Source organism: Pimephales promelas, chromosome 18 (genome assembly GCF_988280905.1).
Source record: "Pimephales promelas chromosome 18, fPimPro1.hap1.1, whole genome shotgun sequence".
In the NCBI taxonomy this organism is placed as follows: domain Eukaryota; kingdom Metazoa; phylum Chordata; class Actinopteri; order Cypriniformes; family Leuciscidae; genus Pimephales; species Pimephales promelas.
In genome coordinates, this window is record NC_142786.1 from 4,599,374 (window position 1) to 4,622,008 (window position 22,635).

At 40.1% G+C, this 22,635-nt stretch overlaps 1 protein-coding gene across 1 annotated transcript; it reads right to left on the reverse strand.

Moving 5' to 3' along the window:
- Positions 1-8,878: 8,878 nt before the first annotated feature.
- LOC120485632 (keratin, type I cytoskeletal 50 kDa) lies at positions 8,879-11,125 on the reverse strand. Its single transcript, XM_039681448.2, has 7 exons — positions 10,583-11,125; positions 10,217-10,299; positions 9,977-10,133; positions 9,724-9,885; positions 9,502-9,627; positions 9,199-9,419; positions 8,879-9,099 (listed from the first exon to the last, which is right to left on the reverse strand). Exons 1-7 carry the CDS (start codon positions 11,054-11,056, stop codon positions 8,970-8,972), a joined length of 1,353 nt encoding a protein of 450 aa, XP_039537382.1. The 5' UTR covers positions 11,057-11,125; the 3' UTR covers positions 8,879-8,969.
- Between the last annotated feature and the right edge of the window lie 11,510 nt (positions 11,126-22,635).

Here is a 22,635-nt window from a genome sequence, read left to right on the forward strand (position 1 = left end):
GTTCTTGCTGAAGCTCAAACGTGCTGCGTAACACGAGAACGAACCTCATTGGTTCTTGCTGAAGCTCAAACGTGCTGCGTAACACGAGAACGAACCTCATTGGTTCTTGCTGAAGCTCAAACGTGCTGCGTAACACGAGAACGAACCTCATTGGTTCTTGCTGAAGCTCAAACGTGCTGCGTAACACGAGAACGAACCTCATTGGTTCTTGCTGAAGCTCAAACGTGCTGCGTAACACGAGAACGAACCCCATTGGTTCTTGCTGAAGCTCAAACGTGCTGCGTAACACGAGAACGAACCTCATTGGTTCTTGCTGAAGCTCAAACGTGCTGCGTAACACGAGAACGAACCTCATTGGTTCTTGCTGAAGCTCAAACGTGCTGCGTAACACGAGAACGAACCCCATTGGTTCTTGCTGAAGCTCAAACGTGCTGCGTAACACGAGAACGAACCTCATTGGTTCTTGCTGAAGCTCAAACGTGCTGCGTAACACGAGAACGAACCTCGTTGGTTCTTGCTGAAGCTCAAACGTGCTGCGTAACACGAGAACGAACCTCGTTGGTTCTTGCCGAAGCTCAAACGTGCTGCGTAACACGAGAACGAACCTCATAGGTTCTCGCCGAAGCTCAAACGTGCTGCGTAACACGAGAACGAACCTCATTGGTTCTTGCTGAAGCTCAAACGTGCTGCGTAACACGAGAACGAACCTCATTGGTTCTCGCCGAAGCTCAAACGTGCTGCGTAACACGAGAACGAACCTCATTGGTTCTTGCTGAAGCTCAAACGTGCTGCGTGACACGAGAACGAACCTCATTGGTTCTTGCTGAAGCTCAAACGTGCTGCGTAACACGAGAACGAACCTCATTGGTTCTTCCTGAAGCTCAAACGTGCTGCGTAACACGAGAACGAACCTCATTGGTTCTCGCCGAAGCTCAAACGTGCTGCGTGACACAAGAACGAACCTCATTGGTTCTTGCTGAAGCTCAAACGTGCTGCGTAACACGAGAACGAACCTCATTGGTTCTTGCTGAAGCTCAAACGTGCTGCGTAACACGAGAACGAACCTCATTGGTTCTCGCCGAAGCTCAAACGTGCTGCGTAACACGAGAACGAACCTCATTGGTTCTTGCTGAAGCTCAAACGTGCTGCGTAACACGAGAACGAACCTCATTGGTTCTTCCTGAAGCTCAAACGTGCTGCGTAACACGAGAACGAACCTCATTGGTTCTTGCTGAAGCTCAAACGTGCTGCGTGACACAAGAACGAACCTCATTGGTTCTTGCTGAAGCTCAAACGTGCTGCGTAACACGAGAACGAACCTCATTGGTTCTTGCTGAAGCTCAAACGTGCTGCGTAACACGAGAACGAACCTCATTGGTTCTCGCCGAAGCTCAAACGTGCTGCGTAACACGAGAACGAACCTCATTGGTTCTTGCTGAAGCTCAAACGTGCTGCGTGACACGAGAACGAACCTCATTGGTTCTTGCTGAAGCTCAAACGTGCTGCGTAACACGAGAACGAACCTCATTGGTTCTTCCTGAAGCTCAAACGTGCTGCGTAACACGAGAACGAACCTCATTGGTTCTCGCCGAAGCTCAAACGTGCTGCGTGACACAAGAACGAACCTCATTGGTTCTTGCTGAAGCTCAAACGTGCTGCGTAACACGAGAACGAACCTCATTGGTTCTTGCTGAAGCTCAAACGTGCTGCGTAACACGAGAACGAACCTCATTGGTTCTCGCCGAAGCTCAAACGTGCTGCGTAACACGAGAACGAACCTCATTGGTTCTTGCTGAAGCTCAAACGTGCTGCGTGACACGAGAACGAACCTCATTGGTTCTTGCTGAAGCTCAAACGTGCTGCGTAACACGAGAACGAACCTCATTGGTTCTTCCTGAAGCTCAAACGTGCTGCGTAACACGAGAACGAACCTCATTGGTTCTCGCCGAAGCTCAAACGTGCTGCGTGACACAAGAACGAACCTCATTGGTTCTTGCTGAAGCTCAAACGTGCTGCGTAACACGAGAACGAACCTCATTGGTTCTTGCTGAAGCTCAAACGTGCTGCGTAACACGAGAACGAACCTCATTGGTTCTCGCCGAAGCTCAAACGTGCTGCGTTACACGAGAACGAACCTCATTGGTTCTTGCTGAAGCTCAAACGTGCTGCGTGACACGAGAACGAACCTCATTGGTTCTTGCTGAAGCTCAAACGTGCTGCGTAACACGAGAACGAACCTCATTGGTTCTTCCTGAAGCTCAAACGTGCTGCGTAACACGAGAACGAACCTCATTGGTTCTTGCTGAAGCTCAAACGTGCTGCGTAACACGAGAACGAACCTCATTGGTTCTCGCCGAAGCTCAAACGTGCTGCGTAACACGAGAACGAACCTCATTGGTTCTTGCTGAAGCTCAAACGTGCTGCGTGACACGAGAACGAACCTCATTGGTTCTTGCTGAAGCTCAAACGTGCTGCGTAACACGAGAACGAACCTCATTGGTTCTTCCTGAAGCTCAAACGTGCTGCGTAACACGAGAACGAACCTCATTGGTTCTCGCCGAAGCTCAAACGTGCTGCGTGACACAAGAACGAACCTCATTGGTTCTTGCTGAAGCTCAAACGTGCTGCGTAACACGAGAACGAACCTCATTGGTTCTTGCTGAAGCTCAAACGTGCTGCGTAACACGAGAACGAACCTCATTGGTTCTTGCTGAAGCTCAAACGTGCTGCGTGACACGAGAACGAACCTCATTGGTTCTTGCTGAAGCTCAAACGTGCTGCGTAACACGAGAACGAACCTCATTGGTTCTTGCTGAAGCTCAAACGTGCTGCGTGACACGAGAACGAACCTCATTGGTTCTTGCTGAAGCTCAAACGTGCTGCGTAACACGAGAACGAACCTCATTGGTTCTTCCTGAAGCTCAAACGTGCTGCGTAACACGAGAACGAACCTCATTGGTTCTTGCTGAAGCTCAAACGTGCTGCGTAACACGAGAACGAACCTCATTGGTTCTCGCCGAAGCTCAAACGTGCTGCGTAACACGAGAACGAACCTCATTGGTTCTCGCCGAAGCTCAAACGTGCTGCGTGACACAAGAACGAACCTCATTGGTTCTTGCTGAAGCTCAAACGTGCTGCGTAACACGAGAACGAACCTCATTGGTTCTTCCTGAAGCTCAAACGTGCTGCGTAACACGAGAATCTTGGGTTCTCACACGTCAAGCGAACATGCTTGAGTTTCCTTTTGCCATTATTGATGTGCGAGTTGATGAATATTTATATGTGAACAAATTCTTAAATTAAATCTGTTCATCATATAAAGAAATCTGGTCTCTTCAGAACATTTTGGACTAAACCGCTCAATTCATTTGGATTACTTACGATCTCTTCATGAACTTTCTTGAAGCATCAAAACGTTAGTTGCCTAGACATATTCAGACAGGAATGTTGTCCCAGGATCAAGAAAATATGTTGATCCAGAAACATGTATTTCTTGGAAAAACCATGGTGACCGTCTATGAGATTTCATCTGTGTTTCGAACATAAACGAAAGTCTTACGGGTTCGGAATGGCATGAGTGGGAGCAATTACTTGCCGAATTTTAATTTTGGGTGAGCTAACCATTTAATAGGCAGTGGTGTTAGTACTCAAATACATTATATAACATTTTGTTTTTTACCATTCTGAAATCAAGAGATATTAAAATGAATAGATTGCTAGATTTATTCGATGCACCTTTTTCAATTAAAAATTACATTAAATTTTAAACCGTAGAAAAGTTCTCAGCATTTTTCACACATTACACTGAAACCATTATCTCTACAACATTTCAACACCTCATCCAGATCCCGCTCCTCAGGCAAGATAAACCGGTTTTACCCACTGAATGTGTCAAGTCTCAACATTAAATCGACAGATTTTCAAAGTTCAACAAGTACATGAAGCCCTTTTCTGAGATTCTGAAATTATCAGCTCTCATATTTGTCCACTCCAGAGCAGATCATTTATTTAGGTATAGTATGAGGTACAATGACAGTACAACAAACCCTTTTCATGTGAAGTTCATTACTGTAGATTCAAGTGTGCCTCTGTAGCTTTTATGTCTGTTGCATAAAATGCATTGATTAGATTAGGTTTAATGTTTCTTTTTATATCCAATAAGAAGATTGAAGTAAAAAAAAAAATCACCCTTCAGTCTATAAACCCACTGGGCAAATTATTCAAATGACCAGCTAAATGACAGAAGCAGACAAGGAAGTGTTTATGTTGTTTGTCAGGTTGAATGTGCCAGGTAATGGAATAGCATTTTAACAATAAGAAGATAGCTAAAAGATGTATTCTAAAATATAGGAATTATTGTGTCAACTTAGGGTAGCAGAGGGTTAGGGTTGTGGTTAGTTAAAACTGTTGCATAAAACTGAGTCATTATAGGATAAAATGCTGGTGGTATCATGTTTCACCTGTCGGTACTTTCCTGTTATCCGGACCCCACCATATACCATTTAGGAACTATAGTCATCCCTGATTGGTCTTCACCCCAGTGACGGGTAGGTTTAGGGGCGGGGTTTGGGGTAGGCCATCGTGGGGTCCGGATCCCACCATATACCATTTAGGAACTAAAGTCATCCCTGATTGGTCTTAACCCCAGTGATGGGTAGGTTTAGGGGCGGGGTTTGGGGTAGGCCATCGTGGGGTCCGGATCCCACCATATACCATTTAGGAACTAAAGTCATCCCTGATTGGTCTTAACCCCAGTGACGGGTAGGTTTAGGGGCGGGGTTTGGGGTAGGCCATCGTGGGGTCCGGATCCCACCATATACCATTTAGGAACTAAAGTCATCCCTGATTGGTCTTAACCCCAGTGACGGGTAGGTTTAGGGGCGGGGTTTGGGGTAGGCCATCGTGGGGTCCGGATCCCACCATATACCATTTAGGAACTAAAGTCATCCCTGATTGGTCTTAACCCCAGTGACGGGTAGGTTTAGGGGCGGGGTTTGGGGTAGGCCATCGTGGGGTCCAGATCCCACTATATACCATTTAGGAACTAAAGTCATCCCTGATTGGTCTTAACCCCAGTGACGGGTAGGTTTAGGGGCGGGGTTAGGGGTAGGCCATCGTGGGGTCCGGATCCCACCATATACCATTTAGGAACTAAAGTCATCCCTGATTGGTCTTAACCCCAGTGATGGGTAGGTTTAGGGGCGGGGTTTGGGGTAGGCCATCGTGGGGTCCGGATCCCACCATATACCATTTAGGAACTAAAGTCATCCCTGATTGGTCTTAACCCCAGTGACGGGTAGGTTTAGGGGCGGGGTTAGGGGTAGGCCATCGTGGGGTCCGGATCCCACCATATACCATTTAGGAACTAAAGTCATCCCTGATTGGTCTTCACCCCAGTGACGGGTGGGTTTAGGGGCGGGGTTTGGGGTAGGCCATCGTGGGGTCCGGATCCCACCATATACCATTTAGGAACTAAAGTCATCCCTGATTGGTCTTAACCCCAGTGACGGGTAGGTTTAGGGGCGGGGTTAGGGGTAGGCCATCGTGGGGTCCGGATCCCACCATATACCATTTAGGAACTAAAGTCATCCCTGATTGGTCTTCACCCCAGTGACGGGTGGGTTTAGGGGCGGGGTTTGGGGTAGGCCAACGTGGGGTCCGGATCCCACCATATACCATTTAGGAACTAAAGTCATCCCTGATTGGTCTTAACCCCAGTGACGGGTAGGTTTAGGGGCGGGGTTAGGGGTAGGCCATCATCCCTGATTGGTCTTAACCCCAGTGACTGGTAGGTTTAGGGGCGGGGTTTGGGGTAGGCCATCGTGGGGTCCGGATAACAGCTGTCAAACCTGAAGAACACCATAGATTTTCAAAAGCGAACTACTGTAGATGTGAAGTTGGTAACCGATGAAAGATAAGTGTAAGTCACTACAATGCAGCAAATGCTTGCAAGTCTGTACAATATTGTTGTATCTCTGACCTGTTATGTTACGGCACGATCAGATAGTTTCCTGGAAATGACAGTGTGGAGCATTCAGTTCAAGTAACTTCGATCTGCCGCCAGGAGTCACTCACTACTGAACTTGTAATGAAAATGAAACCAATTGTGATGTCATTATTTCCACTGTGTGCTTAAAATGTTGGACTGAACTAAGGAGGTCTAAAACACTTCAGGCAGTTCATGCAGCCTCTGAAGTACAACCTGGATGCTGGCGTCATTTTATGGAGACATTTTTGGGCCATTATATGTTTGTTTGGTCATTTTAAATGTTGTTTGGAAAAGTTCTTCATCACCAGAATACAGCAAATGGCCTATAACAGAGAAACATACCTTCAGTACATAGTGGTGTAATTACAGCATCTACCAGCAGGGGATAATTAACCTCACCTCTGCTGGACAGAATTTAAAGGAGCTATATTTAGAATTCAGAAACCCTTGTTATTATAGGGACAAGTGGAGAAGTTAAGTGAACTGCAGCTTATTGCTCGAGAAGTTGTGACTTTGCAGCAATATACTGTTAACGAACATCAAGAAGCTGTCAGTGCTGCTGAGAGCGACGTTTAGATGAATATGCCTTCTTCTCAATAACAATATAAACACGACAAAAATGACAGCGGTGAGAAAACAGCAGTTAAGAAAGAGAAGCTGCATTGCTTTGTGTTTACTAAACGGAAGTGTAATGTGAAACTGTACCACTAGAGGTCCCTAGAGGGCTCATAAAAGATGAGAGAAAGTGCATTAGAAAAAAAATGAAGATTAGAAATTCAAGTTGAGATATAGGCCAATGCCATCTCTTCTGTGCTTTATTGATACCTAATACCCCAAATAGCGATGTGGATATGTTTGCTCCAGCTACGCAATTTACCGGCATCATATTGACAGATGAGGAAATTAAAATTTCGCTTATGATAGTTTTTGGAGTACATTTGAGACTGTGTGTATATATGTATATGACTATGTGAAACTATAGTTTGAATTATTCCCTTCTTTGCATGACACATTGACATAACAATAGGCCAACAGACTAGGTCTTTCGGTATAACCCTGAACATTGTATAAGCATTCGTTTCATGTGTCGTTGAACGGAAGAGAGGCTCTCGGGCGAGCGCGCAAACATCACGTCTTTTGATTTTCCTTGCAAGACCAACAGTCCTTCACATAAAAGTCAGTCTAGGCTTTCACAACCTAGAAAGTCGGGGAAGGCCTCGTTTTTTAAGATTTGTTAAAAGCTATTCACACATTGGCAATAAAAAGCGACTAATACGTTAGAATTCTTACACACAGCCCCTTTTTTTTCTCCTTTTGTAGGCATCGCATATTATGTGTAATATTCCCAAATAAACAAAACTCGAGGAAAGCAACTTCAAAACCCACTGTGGCAGAAGAAGAGACCTACGTATTATGGATTGGATCCAGGACGCTGGTCCCACACAGAGGTCAGTGTCCAGCAGATAAATGAGATAAATGAGTGCACATTAATGTACAGCTTCACCCATTATAGCAGGCATCTGAATGTGACTGGCCACATCCACCCACATATCTATTCTTTTATAGCGTCAATCTGAACCCTGATTTAATCCCTGCACAAACTGGACAAAAGCATTCCCAAAATCATACACCTCTCCCAAGATGTTAAATAAATCAGTGGGGCTACAAAAAAGGTAAGCCTCATCTGTACAATTCCAAAGGTTGTTTCTGTTCCAATGGTCAAGCTATGATGGTCATATCTACAGATTACCTGTCGGTCAGTATCTCATTGGATTGAAATTAAAATGTCTTAATGTTAGACTGTTAAAAACCCAATGATCTTTCAGTATAAGACATACCTGCACTGGATTTAAACCCATTTTTTAAACCTTGTCTACCTCTAACGGATTCATATTATATACACCCTTTAGGGGTACATGAGTGCATAAGTTTACAGCCCTGGTGACAAGCCGCTTTAGCTCTAAAGGCACAGTTTTTGCTAATATTTTTCTCTAAAATATTATTGGTAGGCAGAGTATTAAAACAAAAACCCTAAAACTCATTTGTGTTGAAATGGGTATAACCAACACATTCTTATCTTATCCTTTGAAATTTCCTCTAAACCCAACGAACATGGCACCCTTTAGCGTCAATATAACACGCACAGAGCTTTGTTCGGTTATGGTAGATTTAGTTCTAGGGTAGGTTTAGGGGTTACACCACTAGGAGGCGCCTTCTGGCCCATATATATCTGCGTCTCATATTGACGCTAAAGGATGCCATGCACGTTGGATGTAGACGAAATGTCAAAAGCATCAGTATATGACGCCTTGAGATGGATTTGCTGACTTTTGCACACATTTGTTTTAGTTGTTTGTTTGTTATGCATGTACGCTATTTTTCAAGATTTTTTTTGCTCTTATGCTCACCAAGCCTGCATTTATTTAATCAAATACTGTGAAAACGTTAATATTATGAAATATTACAATTTAAATTAACTAGTCATCAGTCTTCAGAGTCACACGATCCTTCAAAAAATCCTTCTAATATGCTGATTTGCTGCTTAAGAAACATTTCTTATAATGTTTTTAATATTGTTTGTGGATAATCATTTTAATCAGGATTCTATGATGAATAGAAAGCTCTAGAGAAAAGTATTTATTTGTAATAGAAACATTTTTTGTCAAATTGTAAATGTCTACTGTCACTTTTGATAATTAGCTTATTTTAATAAATACGCTACTTATTTCATCCTTTCATCATCAGACTAGAAAGTGCATTGCTATTTTTTCCCCGTATATTACATAAAAAAATTAACATAAAAAAGGTTCCCTAATATTCCACATGTCCACAAAAAAATGTTCCTGATAAAATCATTTCTGGAGTATAAAATAAGACTCAAACACAGAATCACATTTAGAGCACTTTATTGTTTTTCATCACTCCGAGTTAGGTTGTTTAATCTCAAGAGTTCCTGTGCTGGTTGTTCTTGTTTGAGATCTCACTTGGTCTCGGTAACTGCCTGGGTGGAGGAGATCACTTTGCCGTCCTTAACCTCCTCTACAATGGTTACCACTTTGCGTGTAGTTGAAGTCGAGGTTTTGGTTGAGGACTGTGCGGTTTGAGTGCTTCTAAGGTTGGGGGGAATATGAAGAAAAAAGTAGTCAGAATCATCTCAATCTCATTGTTACTGAGAAATCAGGGTGTGAATGTGCATTTTAGCATCTCACCCAGTAGCCTCTCCATCCAGGAGTCTCCTGTACTCTGCAATCTCCATCTCCAGTCTGGCCTTGATGTCCAGAAGCGTCCTATACTCTTGACCTTGGCGCTCCAGGTCGGCACGAAGTGACATCAGCTGCTGTTCCATGCTGGTCACTTGCGATTGGTAGCCGGACAACATGGCAGAATAGCGGGCCTGTGTCTCTTGCAAAGTGCCTTCCAATGACGATTTCTGTTGAGGGAAGAGTCATTATTCTAACGGCTTTGTGAAGTTTCAAAATCGCAAGTTTAGACTGACCTGGTCGTCTACTTACCATGCTGAGTTGTGATTGTAACTCGATTTGAAGACTCTGGAGTGTGCGTTTAAGCTCATTGATTTCTGTTTTGGAGGAATTAAGGTTTTCTGTGCTTTCCACGACGACTTTGTTGATGGATTCGCTCTGTGAGAGACAATCCATAGAAGAGCAGTCAGATAAGATATTTGGATTTGATTTGGGATTGGTTTCTTTTGGCCAATATAAATAGTCTGATTTTACCTGGGCCTGGAACCAGGCGTCAAGTTCTCTTCGGTTTTTAGCAGCAACGCCCTCGTAGTGCTCACGGATTTCAGCCATGACCTTTGACAGATCTTCCTGTGGTGCTGCGTCAACCTCTACATTGACCTGTCCAGTCATCTGGGCACGTGCGGCCAAGAGTTCCTAAAGATGCGATATCAAACCATTGAGCATTTGCTTCATTTAAAGGAATCACTTATTTATCAAAGAGTGTGTAAACCAATCACCAACATACCTCCTCGTGGTTCTTCTTGAGGAAGATCAGCTCTTCTCTCAGGCCCTCAATCTGCATCTCCAGATCAGATCTGGCCATTGTCAGCTCATCCAGCACCCTTCTCAGCCCAGCAATATCTGCCTCTACTGACTGCCTCATGCTCAGCTCATTCTCATATCTGCAGAGAAATTAAACCATTGGAAATCAATTGGACCCATTTGAGGTGTTGATCGCTTTTCTCTTAGTCATGTGTGGACTTACTTGACTCTGAAGTCATCTGCAGCCAGCTTGGCATTGTCAATGCTGAGGTAGATGCCTCCATTAATACGAGTCGCATCCTGGATCTTCGGGGGGAAAGCATATAGCCAAATTTAGATATTTCTGTATTTAATAAGAGATGTTTTAACAATTCTCCAAAGACAAAGTTCTCAAAGATTTAATTGGTTATTTTGTGCACACACACACACACACACACACACAAATCACTTGTATGTTCATTCTCATAAACTGCATATGACATCCTTTATTTAAGCACATTATTAGTATACAGGTAAGTTAACACAAGATAAGTAGTTATTTATTTACTAATAACTGTTTCAATTTTGTTCTTCTGACAACGCCACATACTTTGTTTTGGAGATCGTTGATGGTAGCGTAATAGGCACTGTAGTCCCGTGCAGAGGGGGACGTCTTGCTCTCCAGGAACTGGCGGATCTTCAGCTCAAGATCAGCATTGGCCTTCTCAAGGGTGCGCACCTTCTCCAGGTAGGTGGCCAGACGGTCATTGAGGTTTTGCATGGTGGCTTTCTCATTTGCAGACGCATCAAAGCCATCACCAGCACCACCTCCGAAACCAGCACCACCACCGAATCCAGCACCACCTCCAAATCCAGAACCACCTCCAAATCCAGAACCACCTCCGAAGCCGCCACCACCTCCAGCAGAGTAGGAACGAGAAGCAGAGGCACTGGAGATACGGACACCAGATCCTCCAGCTCCACCGTACACGCTGCCAGCACGCATGCTGCCAGCACGACCACCACCGGACATGGAGAACTGAGATCCTCCTCCCATGGAACTACGTGCGTATGAGGCAGACATGATATCAGAGGAGGCTTGCTGTTCTGCTCTTTCACTGGAGAGAGTGTGAGAAGTGAGGAAAAGATGACCCCATGATCTTCTTTTATTTGGAAATAGAGGGAGGCAACCATAAGGAAAGGCGTTGTGGTTTAGCCAAAGAGGTGGAGTGAGAATCCATTGCCTCCCTCTGTAAAACAAACACAGGGTCACATGCACTCACGCAGCCAACTGCAGGGTTTAATAACAAGGTCTGGATTTTGTAGGAAGGCATTTCACCATAGTGTGCATACGTTTTTGATTTGAAGCCTTGTAGTTTAGTTAAAAAACCTTTTGTGCACTCAAACTCTTAAAAGTTTAAAAAGTAACACAATCCATGGTACATAATATATGGGAACCACATATATAATGTGTGTGATACTGTATATGAAGAGTTCAGAAGCAAAAGCCTCTAAATGCCATTTGAAATTTTCCTCTAAAATTACCATTTTTATCAAGCTTGTATATTTAAGTTCAGTAATTTCACTTAAATGTCAATTAATAGGTAATTATCATTGCCATTTAAGTGAAATTACTGAACTTAAATATACAAGCTTGATAAAAATGATCATTAGAAGAAAATTTCAAATGGCACTTTTGCATCTGAACTCTTCATATATACACATCAGGAACTTGGACTTAAAATACATTCATCCAACCTTACCGATACATTCTAAATGTTCAATACAGTCTATCATGAGTTTACAAAATGCAACTAACATTTTAGTTAGCCTAATTTCTTTTGAACCTGAGGGGAAAACGGTTCTGCGAATATAAGAACTATAAAGTGAGAGTTTCTGTCCTCAGGGTGCCAATACAGAGCCACACCCATAGAGCAAGCTGCAGCAAAGCCACAGTTATTGCAAGATTATAGAATTAACAGAACGGTCATATCTTTTTATTCGAAAATACATTTTATTTATAACTCTTAAAGATTAGCCATCAAAATCTCAAGTGATGCATTGTGTTTGGATTAAATCATTACTTACACTATCCTTGTTAAATCCAAAATATGACGATAAGCCTTAATGTTGTTGCCATGGTGACAAGAACAAATAATAAGCAACCAGAACAAAAGCGTTAAGGCCGTAAATTTGATGGCCTGATAGGAGAACAAGAAAGGCTTTTAATAATTAAGCTTCGCCTGATGGCATGGAGTGTTTTATAGTACAGAAATAAAGGTGGGATATGAAACACCCATCACCATAAAAGCTGAGAACAGACTGTGAGTGAGAAGAATACAAATAATTTGTGATTCTTTGTGATTGCTTGAGGCATTCATGATAATGACTTTTTCTATTTGACAAAAACTGCTTTATTTAAATCTTGCATCGTTATAGGTTTTGAAATGTGGGTGAGATGTCTTGGTGCGCTTTAGTTGGACTTCCCGCTCCTGTCCTGGCTCACATTATTTCAGTTTATATGCCACAGTTTCATGCTTTGCTGCAGGACTATTTATATTTTGCACTTGCTTATTGTAGACAAGCGATGTGTTTATGACCAAGGTTGTGTCCCTATGGAGATGTAACTTCACAGAATGAACTTATACTGAACTCAACAGTATGGCCAACGAGTGAAAGGGTGGTTCTCTTCCTGAAGTTTTAGACGCTTGGTGTCAATAAAGTACAGGGAAGTGTCAGAGAAAAGTCAAACATTTGATGATGTATCGTTTTATGGGATAGTCGAGCACAGTTTACACTGTTCCTCTAGTGTGACAAATAGAGGAGTGTGAGAAGGTTTAATATAAAGTAGATATGAAAAATTAGGCCTGATGCTCCTGCTCCTAATTAAGTGCAAAATAGGGTCCCACTTGATATTAAGTGGCTTTAAGTACTATGTACTTACATTTAAAAATAAGTACAATGTACTTATTGTGCTCATGTTGTATTGTAAATCACTTTTGCTGCCAATGATACGGGTAAGGTTAGGGACAGGGGTGGTGGTATGGGTGGGTTTAAGTGTAAGGGATGGGTCAGCTGTGTAATCACAGATGTAATATAAATTAATTACATGCTGGTATTTTTAAAATATAAGTACAATGTCAAAACATGTATGTACACAATTGTATCAAATTATTAATTTCAATGTAAGTACATGGTACTTAAAGCCACTTAATATAAAGTGGGACCCAAAAGAGTAATTAGCTGCACTTTTATCTGTTATCACTGTGTTATCAGTGTTATCACTTTTGTAATTTGTCATTCCAGTAATTCTATATTCATTTATAATACATTGCACTTTGTGAGTCATTGCAATTTGCTAATGCAATACAAATATTTTCTTTTATTAAGTAATCCAAATATGACTCACATTGTCAAATGACAAAGACTTTTTTTAACGGAAAATTGCTTTTGTATCTCTCTGAGCAGCATTTGTTGTTTTGTTTTTTTTGCTCCAAACAAAAGCATGCATTTTAATCCATGTGGTTTTCTTTGCCTTTTGTTTAGATTTTCATTGCTGTGCTTTTGTGCGGCTCTCTTTATGAGCCTGAGCTAGGAAAGCATTTGAGGACAAAGGGTGTGTCAGATCAATACAAAGCTCCGTGCAGGTTAGGTAACATCTAGAGACTGACAAGGGGACACATTCTTTCATTTTTTCTCCCTTATGGTTTGACAAGTATACGCAAGTATGGGCCTATAGAGAAACTGTTATATGAGTGCCAATCCACCCTCAGAAGTGATCTTCTTTTGTTCTTCTGATAATTGCAAATAATCATAACTCAGGGAAAGTTTTGCAAGTGCATGTGTTCCAACTGTTTGGTCCAAAAGTGCTTTGCTCCAAAAAGAATACTGACAGTTATATCAATGCCTATAATATAAGGGTAATTTAAGTTTTTGTAAATGCGGTAAATCTAAAATCTAATGCGGGGGCAAATTGTACAATTTTGGGTCCCAAAACGCCTGTCCCAGACGATTTCTTTGGTCGTGGCTCCCAAACGGTAGTCCTATGTCGTACAGTGATAGAGGTTCAAAGATGGCCGTTGTCACGCTCTTGCGACTAAAGATAGCCTGTGATAATTTTCTGACAGTGTCAGAATGAAATGATAGTGCCATGTTGCGTTAAACGATGAAATGGCATATTGTTTAACGCAACATGATGGCACTATAAAGTGTTATATGCAACCCTCGTTCCCTGAAGGAGGGAACGGAGACGTAGTCTGAATGGGTTCACGCCAGGGAGCCAGTCATCTTTGAGTACTATTGAAAAGAGCCAATTGCCGAATTGCCGAGCGTGATTTGAATCACACACTTCACCACCACGGTGCGGATAAAAAATACAGGAGTGGATGGCTGGGCGTCCTTACTGCGGCCGGCTCCATTCTGAGGCCTGGCTGGACAATAGAAAGAATAGCAGAGTCCACTCTATAATCATAACGGCACAAAGAAACAAATTATTTTCCAGCTGATAAACTATAAAAACATTGAATCCAATCAGAATCCACCAGACTTTAAAGAGCTTTCAAAGACTGCACAACAAAACTGCAGCGTGCATATAATAAACAGAATGTTATCGTCAACTTTCATTATTAAAATTATGTTACATTTATTCATTTAGCAGATGCTTTTAGAGAACAATGAGAACAATAGAAGCAGTAAAACTAACAGTAGGACAACAATACGTAAGTGCTATAACCCCTCTCAGTTTAATTTTAGTGCAATTTTTTTTTTGTAAAGAATAGTAGAGAAGAGAAAGTGTTAGTACTACTGTTAGTACAAGCAGTTTATAGTTATTATAGTTATAATTTTTGGTGTGAACGGGCCTTAAAGGACAACTCCGACGCAAAAATGAACCTTTGGTCTAATTACACATTGTTACCTAGTCAACCGTTATCTGAGATTTGTGTTCATGATTGCCGAATGTAAATAGTTTTATCTAAAAAAACAGTTTAGCCTATAACGCTAGTATAACGCTATAGGGCATAGAGTAATGACAAATAAAAATCGCTTGTTAATACCACTAACAAAGCTCAAAATAGCCCCACACTAACACGACAGCATAATAAGGGTTCCTACATTCAAACCGAAGCATTGAGAACTTTGTCAGTGTTCAGTAAAGAAGATATTTTATACACACAGTCAACTTCGCGAATACAGGAAGAAGCCATCTTTGAAAAATAGTCTCTACCAGTCGATCTACGAACGCCGATCCATGTGCGCTGAACTGTGCAGAATCTCATATGGTCCGTTGTTTCCAGAAGAAACACAAACACGAACCGTTTTCTTCTCTTCAATATGTACATGTTGACTACTGTCACCTTATCACCTTATTCACATCTCACCGGTGGACATGGATCGGCGTTCGTAGATCGACTGGTAGAGACTATTTTTCAAAGATGGCTTCTTCCTGTATTCGCGAAGTTGACTGTGTGTATAAAATATCTTCTTATTAAACTGTTTGGACACTGACAAAGTTCTCAATGCTTCGGTTTGAATGTAGGGACCCTTATTGTGCTGTCGTGTTAGTGTGGGGCTATTTTGAGCCTTGTTAGTGTGGTAATAACAAGCGATTTTTATTTGTCATTACTCTATGCCGTATATACTAGCGTTATCTTAGGATTATAGGCTAAACTGTTTTTAGAGATAAAACTATTTACATTCGGCAATCATGAAAACAAATCTCAGATAACGGTTGATTAGCTATGTGTAATTAGACCAAAGGTTCATTTTGCGCCAGAGTTCTCCTTTAAATGGAATAAACTTTAGGGCTATCAAAAGCTAAAAAGTGATTCAAAACGGTTAAAAAAAAAACTTCAAAAGGAATTTGTGATGTCACCTTAACTAAAATAAACAGTTTTTTTTTACATTTAAGCCTAAAATCTTTGTCGAAACATTTGTGTCAGTGTGTCTTATGAGGCACTGAAAATACATTTCAGGAATGTGCAAACAAAGGCTTGTACGAACCTGTAAATCGTCTGCTAGCTCTCAACCTATATAGATCTAGACTTTTCACCTCACCACTTTTCTCCTTCTGAGCACAATGGGAGTTTGTTGATTTATGTGGTTTTCAAATATTTATGGCAACATTGAAGGGAAAAGGTATATGCTTGTCAAAAGATTCATAACACTCGTGCATCCAAAAAGGTGTGGGTGTGTTGCTGAAAAAAAAAAAAAAGTCAGTCCTTCAGTAATCTTAAACAAGTTTTGCTCATGAAAAGCTAGTCAGAATGTGCCAACAAGGATTTAGCTTCAAGTTTTACGGTTCTTTTTATCTTCCGTCTTTCCTCCATGACGTCTGGCTTTAAGCGAAAAACACTGAATTGCTTGATTTTATATCTGAAGTATAAAGATCTGTTCTTCTGTAACCCATTACATAAGTCCTCAAGCATGCGAGGACAGAGGCACTTTAAACAGAGGTTTCAGTTTGCTTTAAGCTTATTGGACTACCCAAACCCCACCCCACTCCACCCATCGAAGCTCACATTACTGCAGCACACAAGCCCAAATCTGCAGTTTTAACACTCGCCCCCTCAACAGTATTGGTATTTTACATAGACTTGATTACTATAAACAAGAAAACTAATAATAATGACTAAGTTTGTGTCCTGAGTGGTTAAATTGCCTTTCATATCAAACCTTGTTTGACTAAAAGGACAATAATTCTGGCAATTCAAATGATCACTCCTGCAAATAACGTTAATTGTTTCCAAGACAGATTTAGGTTTTTCTTTTTTGTTCTTTTGAGGATAGCAAATGTAACAAAAAAATTTAAAATTTGCATCTTTGATATGTATCTCTTGTTTTATTGCTGAATTGGCTGTAATTGCATTCATAACTGATATTGCTAATAATGGGACGCCGTAAGTAAAATTGCAGTAAATACACTGAGCAGAATGAATCAAAGCTACTTGTGTTCAACTGGAAACGAGACTTAAAAAAAAATGAAAATCTGAAAAGGCACCCGTGAGAACGTTTTTGGCATTCGTTCATAAAGTAACGCTTTTATTCAGTAGACAGTTGAGTCATAACTGAATCATTTGTTTACTGTAATGGGATTTTGTTGAAACAAAGTGCTTGTTTTTACAAGCAGAAACCTTTGTGAATCTCTGTATATACCAACTTTTTGTTGAACCGTGCAATTGGCTTGCATTTATATAGTTGCCAATTATCCTTTGGGCAGGACAATACACACATTGTCCTTCATTTTCTTGCTATGAATGTGTCCCATAAACATCAGGTGAGGGTTTTCAGGGCAGAGGGTGTGTCAGATTGATTTGGAGGGTAGGTTAGCTAACACCCAGAGACCAGGGGACATATTCTTTTAATTCATTCTCCCTCAGGGTTTGGCAAGTAAACACAAATGAAAGCAGAAAAACTGCTATCTGTGAACTACGCCCTCCCATCAATCACTTTTCATTCACACAGTCTGCGTACAAATAATCTTGCGAAATACTTTTTTGAGAATTATAGTAAAGCTTTTCAGGTTGATGTGGTTTTGTATGAACTATGACTCTGCTTCCCAGATTACAGTTTTTGCCATTTCTTTTTTTTTTATGCTTGTGCCACGTATAAAGTTTCTGGTACACTCTCAGAAAAAAAAGGTACAAAAGTTGTCACTGGGGCTGTACCTTTTCAAAAGGTACACTTTTGTACCCAAAGGATGAATATTGGTACCTTAGTGGTACATATTAGGACCTAAAATGTACATATTAGGACCTAAAATGTACATATTAGGACCTAAAATGGACATATTAGCACCTAAAATGTACATATTAGGACCTAAAATGGACATATTAGCTCCTGAAATGTACATATTAACACCTAAAATGTACTTATTAGCACCTAAAATGGACAATTAACACCTAAAGTGTACTTAATAGCACCTAAAATGTACATAACACCTAAAATGTACATATTAGCACCTAAAATGTACATATTAACATCTAAAATTGTATATTGACACCTAAAATAGACAAAAGTTTACCTTTTAAAAAGGTACAGCCCCAGTGACAGCGTTTGTACCTTTTTTTTTCTGTGTTTTAGAGTGTACACAGTTGCCGACAACTTTAGACTATATATTTAAATATAAGACTAAAATCCTGCACATTCGTAAAGCTCCACAGATTAGTCTGATATCTTAAAATACACCGGGGTAATATTCTTAGAGCATGCGTCAGCTTATCTAAAATAGTAAGTTGCCCTTTTAAGGTCTGTTGTTGGAATAGTTCTGCGAGTGCAGTCCAACAGAGGAAAGTGAGCCAATTTCTCACACATGTGTCTAATATTTTTCTTCTTGGCTTAAACCATCCAACTGCAAACTGTTGGGCTTCCATTTAATTAGAATGATCTGTGGAATAATACATGTGACTTTTCCACTGCTGTCTGAGTGTTAACTTATTTATAGTGTGTAGGCCTACACGTATATGTCCAAATACTTTTTTGGCCCCTCTTACTTTTGTTGTGGTGGTTTAAGGCCATATTGCCCTATAAGGTGCTGTATAATCTCTGGGTTGCAGAAACCTGCCCTTGTCACAGTACACTTGATGTGAAGAGCTAAAGGCAAAAAAAATGCATGAACCAGAGGAATGTGACTAAACCAAAAACATATATCATCTAGATGAATCCACATTGCAGCTATGGAACAAAATGAATCAAATTGCTGATGTTAGAGTACTAAAAACTCACTGCAGCATGACCGAATCAAAAGCTTTACAATAAGTTTCATTAGTTAAAGGAGTAGTTCACTTTTGAAAAAACTTTTGCTGATAATTTACTCACCCCCATGTCATCCAAGATATCCATGTCATTCTTTCTTCATTCGAAAAGAAATGAAGGTTTTTGATGAAAACATTCCAGGATTTTTCTCCATAAAATGCACTTTACTGGTAACCAAACGGTTCAAACTCCAAAAGACAGTTTCAGACAATGAATAAGGGTCTTATCTAGCGAAAAGATCGCTCATTTAAAAAAAAATAACAACAAAGTTTAAGTTTTAAAAGCTCAAAATGAGCTAATCTTTTCCCGAGTCAATTCGTTCATTTCGTTTGTTGAATGAACCAAATTACATGAAAAAAGATTCGTTCATTTTGATAAACAAGTTCAAACAGGAGAGTCGCGAACCCGCATCACAGTACAGAGCAAGGCGACCATTTGAGCTTATAAAACTTAAACTTTATTGTAATTTTTTTTTTTTTAAATGAGCGATTGTTTCGCTCGATAAGACCCATATTCATCGTCTGGAATCGTTTAAAGCCCTTTGAACAGTTTGCAGTTTGCACTGAAACTCTCTTTTGGACCTTGAACCGTTTGGTTCCCTGTAGAGTGCATTTTATGGAGAAAAATGCTGGAATGTTTTCATCAAAAACCTTAATTTCTTCGACTGAAGAAAGAAGGACATGGATATCTTGGATGACATGGGGGTGAGTAAATTATCAGCAAACGTTTTTTTTAAAAGTGAACTACTCCTTTAATTTAGCCACTTAATCTTAATTTGTTAATTTCAGCATTTACATTTACTAATTTATTAACAAAGAATAATAAATGATGTAGCAAATGTATTGCTCATTGTTGTTTCATGTTAGTTAATGCATTAACAAATGAGACCTTATTGTAGCCTAATTCTTCTCTGTTCACATCTCTTTATGTTTTACCTAAATACTAAAGGTAGCCTATATTTTATATGCCTGCTAGAAAGTATGCTTTTTACCCTGAAGCAACATCATGCATGCAACAGAATGTTTAGTGTGCTGATTTGAATATAAGGTACTTGTTCAGACAGAACCGTGCTGCAAAAAGCTTTTCAACACATTCTATTGTAACTATACCCTACCTGACACACGACAAGCTCCAGCGCAAACAAAAGAACTTATACGGGTTAGGGTTCGTTTACACAACACCATTTCAACTAAAACGTTAAAAAAAAAACTTTTTAATGGGTTTTGGACGTGCATTTACACAACAAAGGTGTTTTGGGGAGCTGAAAACGCAAACTTTTGTTAGCGAAACTGTTATCGTCTCTGTCTAAACTACATTTACATATAGTCATTTAGCTGATGCTTTTATCCAAAGTGACTTACAATTGCTATATATATCCAACGCATTTTCATCCCAAGGCGTCATATACAAAGTACAATGCTTTTGCCAAAGCGTAGACAACCAACGCACATGGCACCATTTAGGGTCAAATGAGAGGCTTCGGTTATGGCAGCAGGTTTAGGTATGGGGAAGGGTTAGGGTTACACCACTAGGAGGCGCCTTCTGTGTGAACGGGATCGTTTTGACAACGTTGTCTTCTACACGCGAAAAACGCAAAGGAAAAACGTTCCAGTTTGTATTATATTGTTAACGTCCCCTTTGGTCTTCGGTGCATATCGTGGAATAATTCCCTCATCACTGACTTGAAATATGTTGCAGATGATTTATTGCTAAATTTTGCTCGTGAAATCTGTGCTCCAGCTGGCTTGCATGTGAGATATTTGATATGCTGTAACCACAGCCCTCAGCCCATTGTGAAATTTCTTTCTAGAAGATTGCAGTGACTCGTTTTTGCTGAATCATACTTGAATTAATTTACACAATTAAGTTACACAATGACAGTACATTATGATCACGTACACTGAAGTAGACCATACACACACACATGCGCATCGTAAATGTTTTTCTTTTTTTTTTGTGGCAAATGTTATATCCAACGCATAGGCTATTTGTTTGAGAATTACAGTTTTCAGAGTTTCAATTCTGTTCTTCATCAGTAAATGTGAGTGCAGGACATTTTACAGCAACTAATTAAAATTTTTTTAATGACTTGATTTGTCCGGAGTCTAATAAGCACAATGTCTTTTCCATTGTATTTTTCATTCTATTCTCTTCAAATCCTGCAAGCCCAATCCCTCTCAGTTGGCTTTTTGTGACTTCTGACAATCTCAGCACATGAATAGTTTCTTTGACAACAGTGTTTTGTTTCTCTCAGATAATCCTAAAAATAACAAGCATCTCATTTGTAAAACGAAAGCTGTGTGACCAATTGTCACCGACTATGTGCAACAGCATAGTGTTAAATGTGTTCTAGCATTAGAAATCAGATTCTCTCTGTTGAGTTAATGTAAATCCATGATAGTCATCAGTGTTTCTGAAGTGATCAGTGTCATGCTTTTTCTGATGAGTGACCATGTTGACCCTTCTTATCCTTTCTAAACAATATTGATTTTTTAAATATGCAGAAACTCCTGTTGTGACCCTAATGTACCAAATGCATGCTTTCTGTCTGTTAATCACAAGTCTCTTTGATTCCACTGTCATCTTCATCAATTTGAAGAGCGGATCTCAAAAGATAATAAGCACACTTAAGGCAATGTCCGTTTTTATACTTTACATTCATGCCAGCTAGAAATTCAAAGAAGCAATTAATCTGTCAACATCCACCGGAATCCACAACAACACCAGGGCGGCGGTTTGTGTAATTCTTCACACATATTCCTGCAAAGATCTCCACAATGTCAAGCACGCAGTTGCTGTCTTGCTGTGTAAATAATCGGACTCTCATTGAAACTCACAAGCAAACACACTTTAATCTGCTCCGACCAGTTCTACCCGTTACCAGTGCTGTCCATTCAGTTGCCTTCCTCCCAGGGTGTCTGATGTGGAATTATATATTATAAGTAAAACCAAACTTTCGTACCTCATCAAAAAAAAGAAAGAAGGAACACGAATACCTAAACCACACCTGTAATCATAATGTTGCCACAGAGTACGTTTTGTTGGTGTGCGTCATCTTAGCCCAACCATGATGCTGTTCAGTTGGTTTTCATAAGGTCATATTCCCTTATTGCAGTGCTTTGACCAAATACTGTATCCTATAAAAGGGATGAAAACACATTTTCAAAAATCAAATTGTCATTATGTGTTCTCCCATGTTGTTCCTAACTTGAATTGTTTTAAACCTGAAAAGTTGCTGCCTTAAATTTGGATTTTTAAGTCATATCAACTTAAATAAATGACACTTATTAACTTCTGAACAACTCAATTTTGATTAGTTAAAGTGATATAAAACATATGTTATCATAACTTATGGATCATATTTTTCACTGTCTTTAAAAGGGGTCCCAAACAAAACTGACTTTCACACTGTAAAAGAAAAAAAAAATACTTTCAAATACACTGTGATTTGCAATCAACATTTTTTCTTTTGTCAAATCAACTTAAATAATGAATGTGGCTCAGATAACATAATATTTTGAGTTTCTGATGATTAACTCATTCTCCTTCATTGTATTAACTCAATTTTTCCATTTCAATGAACTTAAAATTTCTAGGCAACCAGGTTACTTCATTTTTTAAGTTAAACCAACAATATTTTTTTACATAACAACACCCTTTAACACTGGCACAAATAGTCCTGGTGGAAAGTTTTTTTTACGAGTTATAAATCTCTCGTAAAGATTGTGACTATATGCATTTTTTTTTTAAAAATGAGGTAAAACATCGTCAGCACAGCATGCTTCTACAACATGCTTCAAATATCTCGAATGTGTGTGGCAGTTTAAGACAAGCCCTGTCCGTGTAACTTAAGTACATGATTTATGAATTCACTAAGTCAAGTCGGGTCATTTTATTTGTACAGTGCTCTGC